At 35.6% G+C, this 13,996-nt stretch overlaps 1 protein-coding gene across 1 annotated transcript in view; it reads right to left on the bottom strand.

Moving 5' to 3' along the window:
• Nucleotides 1-13,996, bottom strand: part of COL24A1 (collagen type XXIV alpha 1 chain) — a 407,511-nt gene that overhangs the window by 127,857 nt on the left and 265,658 nt on the right. The window contains exons 25-31 of the mRNA XM_044674850.1: nt 11,181-11,234; nt 4,480-4,533; nt 3,947-4,000; nt 2,256-2,309; nt 1,247-1,300; nt 878-922; nt 728-772 (exon numbers count right to left, since the gene is read on the bottom strand). Of these exons, the coding sequence (XP_044530785.1) occupies nt 728-772; nt 878-922; nt 1,247-1,300; nt 2,256-2,309; nt 3,947-4,000; nt 4,480-4,533; nt 11,181-11,234 (360 nt within the window). The remainder of the gene's footprint in view (nt 1-727; nt 773-877; nt 923-1,246; nt 1,301-2,255; nt 2,310-3,946; nt 4,001-4,479; nt 4,534-11,180; nt 11,235-13,996) is intronic.

The following is a 13,996-nucleotide window of genomic DNA, read 5'->3' as shown; positions in this document are numbered from 1 at the left end:
TCTGCAGACATAGATATATTTATATAGGAATATAATATAGAGCATACAATGTACTTCAATGTACAGTTTATTGTAATTATGTGATATATAACAACTCATATATCATATACATATGGTACATTTGTATTTGTAGCAATGCATACCTACAGATATGTGTCCGTTTATAGATATGAATAACAAATGTTAAATATTATAACTATACCCATCTATACATATATGTAGATATTGCAGGTGTTTATAAATATATTTTTGCAACTCTATCCACACTTTAACATATATTTAATTATATGTACATACATATCTATATATAAAATCATACACGTACATTTACATATACTTGTTTTATAAGTTTATAACGATATGATATATAATATAAAATATTATAATAAATTATATGTATACATATATATACACACACAGTTACATGTGTGTATGTCTAAAGATGAAGATAGCTGAGATTTCCATAGCACCTTCACATTTTCAGAGCCCTTTGTACACGTCTCATTTGGTCCTCACAACAACCCTGTGGGTGGGAACTACCGATATGACTGTGTTATCCTCATTTTATACCTGGGTCTCAGAGATGTTTTACCTGGGGTCCCAAAGCTACTAATTGTCAGTCAACATATCAGACTCCACGTCTTCTTGATTCTAAGTCTCCCCTCTCCATTGGCCGCCATGTTTTCCCTAGTATGATATGGCTTAGTACTAATTTTTCATTACTTACTGGTTTACCTTGAGCACCTCTCTCTCCTGGGTTTCCAGCATTGCCCTAGCCAAGAGAAAAGGAAAAGGCTAGGTTAGGTAATAAATAACCTAGAAAGCCAGTTCAAATCATGAATACACATGCTTCATCTGAAATATTTTTATGACTTACGATAAGTCCAGGAAGACCTTTTTTCCCCTGATCGCCTTTTTCTCCCTAACAAAGCATTGATATCAAATAAGTTCAAAATAAATGCAGGCTAGTGCTCACAGTCATGCTTGTGTGTACATGTCAGTGCACACACACGTATAAACAATAAACAAAATATAGAACTCCTTACTGAAAAAGAAAGGGTTACACTTTTTTTTTTTGCTTTTGATGTGCATTGGGAGGAAAATTTATTAAAAATTTTTTTCCTCTTAAACTAAGAGATAATTCAGACCTGAGTTCTGTTAACCAGATGTTACCTGCCTTCATGGGGTAGGCAGGCAGAACCGTATAGAAATTAAGTGAATGTGTAATGAGGAAATCAAACATTACCTTAATACCTTGTATTCCTTGCTCTCCTGGAAGACCATCTAGACCTCTAGGCCCCTAAAAATAAGAAATATAAATAATAAAAAATCCAAATAATAATTTGTCTTACTATTCAATATTATATATTTTTTTCTTTTTACAAATGTAGAACCTGAGGACTCTTTAAGTTCTTTTATTCCTCACTCCCTCAACCAAAGGATTGTATTTAGCTCAAAATATGGCTATATTATATCATCATATATAGCACTGATATAGTATTTTAAAATTTGCAAAGAACTTTACAAATACGGAGGTAGGTGCTGTTATCATCTTATTTTATAAATTAGGAAACTCATGTTAAGGTAGGTTAAATGACTTATCCTATGTCACACAGCAAGTTTTTGAGGCCAGATTTGGACTCATGTCTTCCTGACTCCAGGTCCAGGGCTTTCCCTACTCTATCAGCTAGCGGCCTCATAAAATCCTTCAAAATTTTTCATAGTATAAACAGGGTTGGTACTCAGTATTCTGTTGTCTGAAGATTGCGCATCAGTTTCTTAAAGTGAGATTCTCCATATCTTATTTTATCCAGCATGCAGTGAATTGTTGATTCCATAAAATTTGCACCCCTCTGATTGCTTCCAAGTTCACTCCTCAATCTTTTTATCTTGACCTCCTTTCTCTGTGGTCTTTATATCTTAACAATTTTCTCTTATAATGTCATGGAATGACTAATTCTCCTAGACATCTAACTTTTCTTAGTGGGGAATCCTTTTACTTCACGTATTCTCTCGCATTCAAAGTGTCTGGGAGAGCTGGAGGTGGCTAATGAGGTCAAGAAACTCTATTCGGTCCAGTGCTGTCTTCGGGAGGGGAGACTGACAATTGCTGTGGTATTATGAGGATTCTGAAATGCATGATGGAATCCGACAAATACAGTAACCAAGGGCACACGCTGACATTTTCTGTGTGCTTAACACTTCTGAAATTGTTTCTCTGATGAAGACACATTTTATACTTCCATGTTACTTACCCTTTGTCCCTTTGGACCCTGTAGCCCAGGTAGCCCTCTCGTACCTAAGTGACCCTGAATAGAAGCACATAAGAATATGAGATCTTAGAATTTTCAACCTAAAAGCGAACTTTGAAACCATCCTGTTCACACTCTGATTTCACAAAAGGGGAAAAAGGGGGGCCTGAGAGGTAAAATAATTTAGGGAAGTTCATGTCACTGGTTAGGGCCAGAACTGGTATAAGAACCTAAGCTTCCTGACCTCCTATTCCAATGATTTTTTTATAGGGTACCACAATGGAAGTGAAGAGATGATTAAGAAAATGTGATCTGAGATTTTTGAATCAACTTAAAATAATTAGGGGGCTATGGGCCAGTACAGAATATACCTAATACAAGTTGATAAAAAAAGGTTTTCCTAGAGTCTTCAAAATCAAGTCTGAAGTACTTATAAGGAAAGGAAAGAATATAAGCATTTATTAAGCTCTCACAAAGTACCAGCCAATATGTTAAGGGCTGGGAATACCTAGATACACATAGATACATACATATGTATGTACAGACATACATATATACATACATGTACACATATCCTCTGAAACCACCGTAAAGACCAGAAAAAAAAATCTATGAAATAAAAAATAGCCACCTTCCGAGAAAGCCAAGTTGGCATGGATCATTGGATTTGTCTTTGTAGTCTCGATGCCTAGCTTAGGTCTTTACACCAGAAGATATTTAATATATGCTTGTTGAATGAGTGGATTGACAAAGCCATTTAAAGGTAGGGTGACAAGCACTAGGCACACTCTTCAAATGAAAGACCCCATGGGGAATCCAAATTTAGCCTCAGATAACATTCAGGATGGGTCAGCAGATACAAGCCAAAAGGAATCTCACAGCATCTTAAATTTGGGATCATTTGTATCTGTGTGTGTGCAAGTGAATGTGGATACAAAATATCTGGGAACCTACGAGAACAAAACATTAGTTTTAAGTAATGTCATTATAAGCCTCAATAGAAACAATGAATTAGTCGTGGAGCTATTATCGCTGCTCTGGGAATCTGAAGGCTTAGATTCTTTTGACTCAATGAATTCTAATGTCTTTCCCGTTCTAAATCTCAGACTTCACATTAAAATGCGTAACACGTGACACATTTATGAAAGCAATTAAACTAGAGAACATTTTGGTCTTTAATTGCAAAACTGTAAAACTTGTACAAGCTACAAATGGTACACTTTTAAACTTTTGAAGGTCAAAATTAAATTTTAAAAGTTGATTTTTGAAACAAATATTGACTGTCTTTTAAAATATTCATAAATCAAAATTTATTGTAAACAAAGATCCACCTTACTTTCCATGAAACCTTTCTGTTTTGAGAATGAATTTATGCTTTGAAAAGTTGATGTTTGAAGGTGCAGTAGTCTTTCTTTGGGTAATACAGTATCGATGACCTCGTTTACTTATACACAGACATTACATTAATAAATAGGTTTAATAAATAGGAGATAGATAGGCAAGAATGATCAGATGAGGAAGCTTGAGTTAACACCATTAGGAAGTAGAAGGGCCAAGATTCAAACAAAAATCATTTGAATCCAAAGCTAATGGTGGCTCCCAAGGCCACAGGGATTTCGCAATATAAAGATGGGTTTAAAAGCAGGCTAAAAGTTCATCTTCAATGGAAAAGATAAAGTATCTTTTGCACTTACAGGTAATCCAAGAGGACCTATGGGCCCTGGATCTCCAGGAGGTCCTGGATATCCCTGTAATTGAAATAAAAATATAAAAGTATTACAAAAAATTCAGATTCAGTTGCTTTATGATTCTGTGAGAATTACATGAAAATTTCCCATCCTACATCAAACAATATCAGAAAATAGGTTTTTTCCCTTTATGGTTTACAAAATGGCCATGATGGAATATATAAATTATGAGCAGTAGCAGAATATTATTTGCTATTTTCTTATATTTTAACGATACTTTTGTGCTTTCATTATCATTTCCCTAAAACTTCAAAGATTCCTTTGTTCACACTTGACTATGCCATTTGATGTATGTTCTTGATAATTCAATATGACAGCCTATGAAGTAAACCCAAAAGGGGAAAAATTGCCAATAAAAATATACTAAAAAATAATACTTTGCGCTATCTTGAATTCAAGATAAGATCATCTATTTTTGGAGTGCCTCAACTTTATTGACTTTATGGAAGTAAATGCTTTTCAAACTATTGATTGCTTACCATGATTCCTTTTTCTCCAGGTGGACCAACTGGGCCTGGGCTCCCACGCTCTCCCTTTTTAAAAAAGAAAAAAAAAAAGAAAAATAGAGTTCACTTGTCCTTTATCTCTAATACTGGTCAAGTCCCAAACTTTTAAAATTCATGGGCTGTTATTTCTAAAAATAAATTTTGAGCTCTAATAATTTAAAACTACACTAAGAATGTTGGGACATCTTTATAAAGAAACTTTTATCTTACAAAATAGGCAAATTTTTGGTATAGTAAAAGTACTGTAAAATTTCTTTTTCAAGAATTGGATATGAAAATTCTCCTTAATTTGAGGCAAATGCAATCAAATATTTATAAGGTGTACTGAGGATTTCAAAAAAGGCAAAAAACACAGACCCTGATCTCAAGGAGTTTAAAATCTAATGTGTGAAGATAGCACATGAACACAGAAAAGAAAGCTAAAAAGTACTGGTGGATATGTGGATTGGGAAAGGCACCTTAGGGAGAAACAGGATGGAAAAGACAAGAGGAGTGCATTCTAGTGGGAAATGAAGATATGGCTAATCTGGGCACTCTAGAGTGAAGTTCTAGGAAGAGCTATTCATCTCCAAATAATGGGAGGGAGAGGCCCCAGGGGAAGAGAGGTCTGGGGAGCTGTGGGTTCCAGGGATGAAGTGATTTTATGGATAATGGACATATAAATAGGACAAAAATATCTATATGCTGTATGACGAAGCCTTATAAATAGAGAATTCTAAGGTTTTGATGGCATGTGGAAAAATATGAATATCGAGAGAGATTTATCATACATTGTAAATGTTTACTAATTAATCTGTTATAACCTTGTACCGAAGTTTGTTCCTTTAGCTTGTTTACCCATTATATTACAGAATACAGTCTTGGCATTGGGGGTTACCCTAATTAAAACTGGACATCAAAGAGAGTAACAATTCTTGGTACTTGAGTAGCAATTATTGATTCCTATTAGAGCTTTTGTAAACTTTGAGTAGGAAGTATTAACCAACATACATAGGTTAATTAGTAAGATGAAACATCACAGTAATTTAAAACTTTTTGGGAAATGTTTTCATTGGTACTGATTTTTATTCCACTTTAAATTTATCTCAGTAAATAAAGAAAATAATCAGTTATCTTATTATATATATTTATAATATATATTATTATATTTTGCTGGCCAGACATGCTTCACTATCAATTGAAACTGAGACCTCTAAATTTACCAATGATCTCTTAACAAATATGGTGTACTTTTCTCAGATATCATCCTTCTTGATCAATCTGTAGCAGCTGATACTATCTACTACTTCCTTCTAGATATTCTATTTTGTGTATGTATATTTGTGTGTGTGTTTGTGCATGTATGATATTGCTTTTCCCCATTTGCTCCTCCAAATCCTATCTGGTCTCCCCTTAAACTCTGTGCCTAGATTATTACCCACACCCAAACCTCTATGTATGTATGTACTCTTCCTAGGACTGTTTTGAGCCCTCCTTTTCTTCTTTTTTTTACATGTATCAGGCAATCACATCAGTTCTCATGATTCAATTCTCATCTCAATGCAGATGACTCTCAGATTTATGCGTCCATCTTTTGGTTTTTGTTCTGAGCTCTAGTCCTAAATGACTAATTACCTTTTGTTCATTTCTAACTGGATGTGCAAAACAGAATTCATAATTGCCTTACTTCCACTTCTAAAGTGATCCCTTATTTTAACTTCTTGGTTTTTGTCAATGATACCATCATACTCCTACTAATCCAGGCTTATAATTTCAGAGACATCCTTGGCTCCTTTCTCCCTTCATTTCTGATACCCAATCATTTGTTAGTACTGTCAATTCTATCTTTATAGCCTCACATATTACTTTCTACTTATTTGTCTTACTCAATTTACTTCAAGATCAATTTCATCTGTATTATTGTAATTGTCTTTAAACTGCCACCTCTGCATTAGTTTTTCCCCTTTCCAGTCCATTTCCCATATAGCTGCCAAACTACTAATCTCAATACACAGTTCTTACTATGCATTTCTCCTGCTCTAGAATTTCTAGTGGATCTTTGTTGTTCTAGAACTAGATCTGATCTGTCTGGAATTTGATATCCTTGACAATCTGACTTCTCCCTATCTTCCCAGACTTATTGTACTATATACATGCATTATATATTACAACCAAATCTACTTATTTTCTACTTGATGTATATGTCTTCCTATTTCCTAATTTTGAACCGTCATACAAACTGTCCCCCATGGCAGGAGTACATTTCTTCCTTCTCATTTTCATAAAATCCCTACCTTCATTCAAACTCCAATTCAAGTGCTACTTCTTCTTCAAAAAAATGTGAATTATTCTAGTAACTAGTATACTTCTCCTAGAAATTACTTTATATCTACCATCTAAATATTTTACATTTTTTAGTGTACCTGTTATTTTTTCTCAATAGAATATAGTATCCTTGAGGGCAGGAACTTTATTTTTTAGTCTGTGAAAATCTCCAGTACCTAGCACATTGTCTGACACATTATGTGGGCTTCATCAATGTTTACTTAGTGAATAAATGAATACTATCTATGACATTAGACAGTAGGATAGGAAGATAAAACAAAAAAGATGTATTTGACATTCTCCTGTTCTCAGAACATCTTGAAGACATAGTGTCCTCAAGGAGCTTGTGACTTGGTTGGGAAGAGAAAACTTATGCAGATGAAATGCTGGGAAATGATGAAGTTGTGCTATTATTATTTTTATCATCATCAATAAGATAATAAGAGTTAAAATTTATATGATGTTCCATTGTTTATGTTTGATGAAATAAGGTTAAGTTGGGCACCACTGGCTATAAATAACATAGGAGGCTAGAAAGAAAGAATCAGTATTTTATGAAAATTTCGTGGAGTTGAGCTGGATCTTGAAGCAGATTTGGATAAAAGGAATAAAGAAGAGAATATATTCCAAGTAGAAACATTTGAGCTTAAATACATAAAAAAGCCAAAATACGTTTGGCAGATGGAAGCAATTGCAGGGAGCAGAGGGTGTTAATGCCGATGATCTTTGAATGATGGGAAGACAATGTGGGACTGCAGAGGGGCAAATCTTGTCCTGATTTTCCAAAGTGAGAAGAAAATGGAATCTGCAGGTTAAAGGTCAATGAGCTTGACTTTGATTCCTGACCAAATTCTAGGACAAAGTATTAAAGGGATACTTAGTCAGCAGTTATAAAAGGAAATGGTGATCACAAAGAATTTGCACGGTTTAATCAAGAACACATCTTGTCACAATGCCTATATTTTTTTCACAGGGTTAGGGTTACTGAACGAGTATAATAGGGAAATGATGTGGAAATAGTTTATGCAGATTTTAGAGAAAAATTAATAAAATCTCTCATGCAATGCTTTTGGAAAAGATGGATTATATTGAGTGGATGGATTCAGACCTAGTTGAACAGCTGGATCACCAAAAGTAGTCTTTAATTGTACAGTGTCACTAAGGAATGAGATCTCTAGTGGAGTGCCTCCAATGCTTGGTTGTGTGAAGTTTGCTATTCTATTAATGACCCTAATAAAGCTATAGATGGCATGCTTAAAAGACTGAAAATTAGGAGAGATAGTCAATAGACTATGGACAGCTAATACACTGAGTCAATATTCAAAAAAGAGCTTGACAAGTCAGGAAAATGGGCTACATCAAATAAGGTTTATACTAGTCTTATACTACAGTTTAAAATCAGCATCATAATATGTTCAAGACAGGGATGGCACGATTAGAGAGCAGATTCTCTGAAAATGATATGGGGGGGTTCTTGGTGGACCACAAGTTCAGCATGAGTCATTAATTTTATATGGTATTGGGAAGAGCCAATTTGGAAAGGTAGAGGAGTATATGGAAAAGTATAGTGTTGTGGAAGAATGTTGAACTTGTGTGCTTGGGGTATTAAGACCTGAGTTTGAATACTAGCTTTATGGCTTACTACCTGTGATCTTAGAAGCAGTTAGATGGCTGAGTAGATAAAATGAGTCAAGAAGACCTAGCTGAATGACTCTGGGCAAGTGACTTAATTTCTGTTGGCCTTAATCTATTGGGTTATCTATGCCAAGAAAACCCCATGAGGTGGCAGATAAGTGTTCAGTAGATGGAGAGCCAGGCTCAGAGATGGGAGGTCCTGGGTTCAAATCTGGTCTTAGATACTTCCTAGCTGTGTGACCCTGGGCAAGTCACTTAAGCCCCATTTCCTAGCACTTTCTGCTCTTCTGCCTTGGAACCAACACACAATACTGATTTAAAGATAGAAGGAAAGTATTAAAAGACAAAAGAAAACCCCATGAATAGTCTGTTGTGATATGGTTCATAGGGTCACAAAGAGTTATACGTGACTTAATAACACCTGTGGCCTTGGACAGGACAGTTAAATTTTCTGGGTCTCAGTTTCTTCATAGAAAATAAATGAGTCAGAGTGACTACATGACCTTTGAGGTTGCTTCCAGCTTTCCATACGTGAGCATAATTATGTTTTCTGCTTTGGTCAGGAATCACCTGGAAAACTATGATAAGACCTGAGTAAATCTGGGAGTCCAGGGTAGGGAAACCAAAATGGTGAAGGCCCTTGAGTTCCTGGTTGAACTGGTGGCTCATGAGGGCTGGTTGAAGAAACTGGAGATGTTTACCTTGAAGAAGACTTAGATGTGTATGTGATTGACAGGATTGGAGGAGACAACATAATATCTGTTTTAAAATATTGGATGAGATGTCATGTAAGTTGGGAATTGACTTGTTTTGTTTGATAGCAGTAGATAGATAGAACTAGGAACAATGGATAAAATTTGGCAAGATTAAAAAAAAAGTAAATTGAGGTTTGATGTAAGGAAAACAATTGGGCCAGACCAAAAGTGGAATTAGCTGCTTTAGGAGGGAGGTTTTCCTTCCCCAGCAGATGTCTTCCAGCAAAAAGCAGATGGCTACTCATCAAGTAACTTGATTATTTTTCAATTGTGAGATAAATGATATGACCAGTGAAGTTCCTTCCAACTCTGTTACTCTGCTTGTGGGCTTATTTGTATGGGGGAGAAAATGGGTTTATTTGGAGGCATTAGTGGGAAAATGTTAGATACTATGGAGAGCCTTGGAATACAAGTGGAAGAGTATGGAATTGAAATGTATAATAAGGAGCGGCCTTATTATGACAGAAATATTATGAAAAAACCTTATCATTGGAAGGGGTCTTAAATATCATCTTGCCCAAAACCTATTGGAAGCACAAATGTCCTTATCATGATAAAAACAGTGTTTAAGGAAGATTAATCTATCAAGTATTGGTAGTATAGTGAGTAGGTAACAATGCAAATGGATTTAATTCCACATGCATTTATTAGGCACCCATTAAGTTCCAGGTTCTGTCCTGGGGATACAAAGACAAAGAAATCCGCAACAACAAACAATTTTCTTGCCCAAATAAACTAACATTCTACCAAGGAAAATACATGCATTGAAGAGCAATTAAAACATACAAAATAATTTTAGGATGTAAGGGTGTTATTATAATAAGGTTATGAGGAACAAAACAACTGCTGAATTTAAGAAAATTTGGAAAGAATGACAGGATTTGATGACAGATTGGATGTAGGGGGTCAAAGATGATTTCAGTATCTCTGTTCTGGGACTCTGGAAGAATGATGGTACCACTGACAGAAACAGAGTAGTTATTTGGAGTTGTATCAGCTTTGGAAAGAATAAAGGATGATTAATTCCATTTTCAGCATGGCCAATTTAGTAGTTGAGAGTGGGGGCATCCAAGTCAGGATAGCTTGTGGGCAATTGGAACTAGGTGTAATATTATCTAATTTCATGTCATCATTTCAATGTGTGCAATGGATACTACTATAAGACTTTTGGGAAAGGGATCATTCTATCCTTTCAATTTGTGGGAGAATAAGACAAGCTTTAGCCAAAGGACAGAAATTGATGCACGGTTTATTAACTGAGTCTATTAAAAAGTTGGGATCAAAGGAAAAGAAGAAATAGAAGATATTGCTTTTGCCAACTCCAAATGGGATTAGAATCAAACTTGTTTTTTATTTTATGTTTTAAGTCTCTGAGCTCATCATGGAAAATCACTTCTGGGGGAATAATCTCACAGTCCTCATTAATCAAATTAAATTTCCACAGCTATAGCCAGGTTTACTCAGAAGAAACTACCTGATTTTTCTAATGTGAGTGAAAAGGTTGGGACTGAGACTGGACTCTGCTAAGATGAGAAACTTTTTGCTTCCTTTTATTTTTCTTAATCAAAACTTGTCAAAAAAAAAAAAGCACTTATTAAGCAGTTACTATGTGCCAGGCAGGTTCTATGCCTGGAAATACAAATGTAAGCAAGACAAAAATCAATGTTTGCCTTAGAGGATCTTACTTTTTGTTAGCTAATTTTCTTAGAATTCAAAGAAAATTTACATCTACTGTGCTTGACTAGCATTCTCATATTTTCTTTTCAGATTATTTTTTCACTAAGAAAAATCTTTTTTTTTTTCTTTAGGGAAATTGACATACTATCAGCACTGTTTCAGTAAAGTTTAGGCACTTAACAAATATGGGTAACATATATTTTATATGGGGCCCAATATACCTTTTACTAAAGTAAATAAAATCATATTTGAGTTTAGTCCAAGACCCTTGTTATAAATAAAAGAAAGTAAAGAAAAACTTACCTTTTCACCAGAGCTTCCAGTTATACCAACTTCTCCTGGTAAACCAATAGGTCCCTTTGGGAGAAACAAAATGGAGTCCAGATTTATATGCTATAGTACAATATACTAAGATAACTATGAAAACATTCTATCATGAATTACTCATCTGACTCTACCAGTAATCTCTGATTTGCAAGGATATGCATCCTTTTCTGTATTCTATCAATCTGGAACAATTCAACATTACTATTTTTTTAAATCCTTACCTTTTGTCTTATTGGTTCTAAGGCAGAAGAGTGGTAAGGGATAAATAATTGGGGTTAAGTGACTTGCCCAGGGTCACACAGCTAGGAAGCGTCTGAGGACAGATTTAAACCTTGGATTTCCCCTTTCCAGACCTTGCTATCTATCCACTGAGCCACCTAGCTGCCCCAGTACTATTCTTAAGGTATCATACCTGCCATATCACTTTGGGTGCTGTGATCTCTTTTAGAAATAAAACCAAGATGTTATTAAACGTGAACTTTTTCTCTTTTCTTGAACTTTAAGGCTGAGTTATCTCTTTTTATACCAGTGAAATTTATATAGCTAGAACTTATTTAGTGCTTTGAGATTTGTGAAATGTTTTGTCTACTTTAATTCATTTGGTCCCCAGAGGAACTCCAAGAGATAAGGGCTATTATTATCCCCATTTTATAGATCAGGAAACACAGGTACAGAGAGGTCAAGTGACATGCCTAGGGTCACAGAAATTATCTGTCTCTGAAGTAAGATTCAAACTTAGGTCTTTCTAACTCTCAAATCCCACATTCTATTCACAATAACCACTTAGCTACCTCATATTGATTAGAAAAGATGATTAGAAAAGGCAAATATGACTAAAGTGAAAGATATTCCAGTATACAAAATGGAGGTTACAGGTGAAAATTGCTTAAACCTCAATGTGAAATATGTTCCTGTGTGGAAAAAAAATACTAAGAGAAGCCCAAGCAGAACAAATTTGAATTCCTATTAGTGTCTCTGAGCATACAGGGTGAAATATTATAGCTACTCTAATAAATAGAATGATGGTTAAGATTCCAGGGACTATAATGGAAATAATTGTGATGAAATTTTGGGAAGAGAACTTATTACCCTTCAAAAAGAAGGGTTGGAGGAAGATGGTGGCTTAGACAGAGCAAATCTTAAAACCTCTGCACCCTTTCCACACCAAGATAGAAAACAAAGCACTTCAAGAAAGAGGACCAAATCTAACAACAGGACAGAGCAGGGGAAACCTACTGCTAGACAGCTCAAGAGGTTCACCAAGAAAAAGGCTTGAATTCTTGAACTGTTGGGTCTAAGGATATAGAAAGGGAATCCCAGGACCCCTCCCCCACTGGCTGTGTGGAGTCTCCAGCGGCCCCTGAAATCTCAGGGCGCACTGGCCTGGAGAGAGGGCCTTGCCGGTGCCAGACTCGGGGAGTTGAACACAGGCATCAGAGAGGTGGCTAGAGGAGAAAGACAGAGAAACACAGCAAAAAATGCTCAGAAGATGGCAGCTTAGATGGAACAAAACTTCAGACCCTTACCACACTGAGATAGAGAACAAAGGGCTTCAAAAGGAAAGAAAACTAGGTCTAACAGCAGGACAGAGCAGGGGGACCCCACTGCTGGACAATTCAGCAAAAACACTTGATGTTATCCCCCCACACACTTTTTCCCCCCTTCTCTCCAGGTTTTAGCCTCAGGGCACATTAAGCAATACAGACTAATCCAGGTTTAATCCCATGAATTGGACAGACACTAAGTCTTCAGAGGGCAGGGAAACTCCAACACTCCCCCCACCATAGACTGCAGAGAACCTAACTACAAACCTCCATTGCCAGCTGGGGGAAGATCTTTCATCAAAGCTTATTAAATTCATCTGATTAAACTAGCAGAACACAAAAGGAAAAAAAAATATGAGTAAACAACAGAAAAAGAGAAAAGAAATGACAATTGACAGCTTCTTTTCAGGAAGCTAAAAGAGAGCAAATAAAATAGAAAGAGGGGGATGCCCCAGTGAATTGGACACAGACTTTGGGAGATGTCAAAATTCAATTAAATCAAGAACTTCAGGAACTCAGAAAGCAATCAAGAGGGGCTGAAGAGAATTTGGAAAAGGAAATACATGAACTAAAACAAGAAATTAAAGTCCTAAGAGCTAAAATTGACCAGCTCGAAGATGAAGCATAGAAGTCAAAAATCATCTACAAAGAAAATCTGACTAGAAGGAGGATGACCAAAAAGCCAGAGATGAAATTCAGTCTTTAAAAAATAGAACTCACCAACTAGAAGCAAATGACTTCACAAGGCAGTAAGAATATACAAGACAAAACAAAAAAAATGAAAAATTTGAGGAGAATATGAAATACTGTATTGATGCAATCACAGATCTACAAAACATATCTCCAAGAGACAATTTAAGAATTATTGGTTTACCGGAACATCATGACAAAAGAAAAAAGTTTTGAAATCATCGTACAGGAAATTATTCAAGAAAACTGCCCTGATATTCTTGAACAAGAGGGAAAAGTGAGAAGTGAAAGAATCCACAGATCACCTCCTACATTTAATCCACAACTGAGAACTTCTAGGAATATTATAGCCAAATTCAAAAACTACCAGACCAAGGAAAAAAATATTACAAGCTGCTAAAAAGAAGTCATTCAGATACCAGGGAACCACAGTTAGGGCAGCATAGGATCTGGCTGCATCTACACTGAAGGACTGGAAGGCATGGAATACAATATTCTGGAAAGCAAGAGAACTGGGGCTACAACCAAGAATCAACTATCCAGCAAAACTGACTATAT

Source organism: Gracilinanus agilis, chromosome 4, assembly GCF_016433145.1.
Source record: "Gracilinanus agilis isolate LMUSP501 chromosome 4, AgileGrace, whole genome shotgun sequence".
NCBI lineage: Eukaryota > Metazoa > Chordata > Mammalia > Didelphimorphia > Didelphidae > Gracilinanus > Gracilinanus agilis.
Note: the sequence above shows the minus strand (reverse complement) of the source record. Positions and strands in the feature narration are given on the sequence as shown.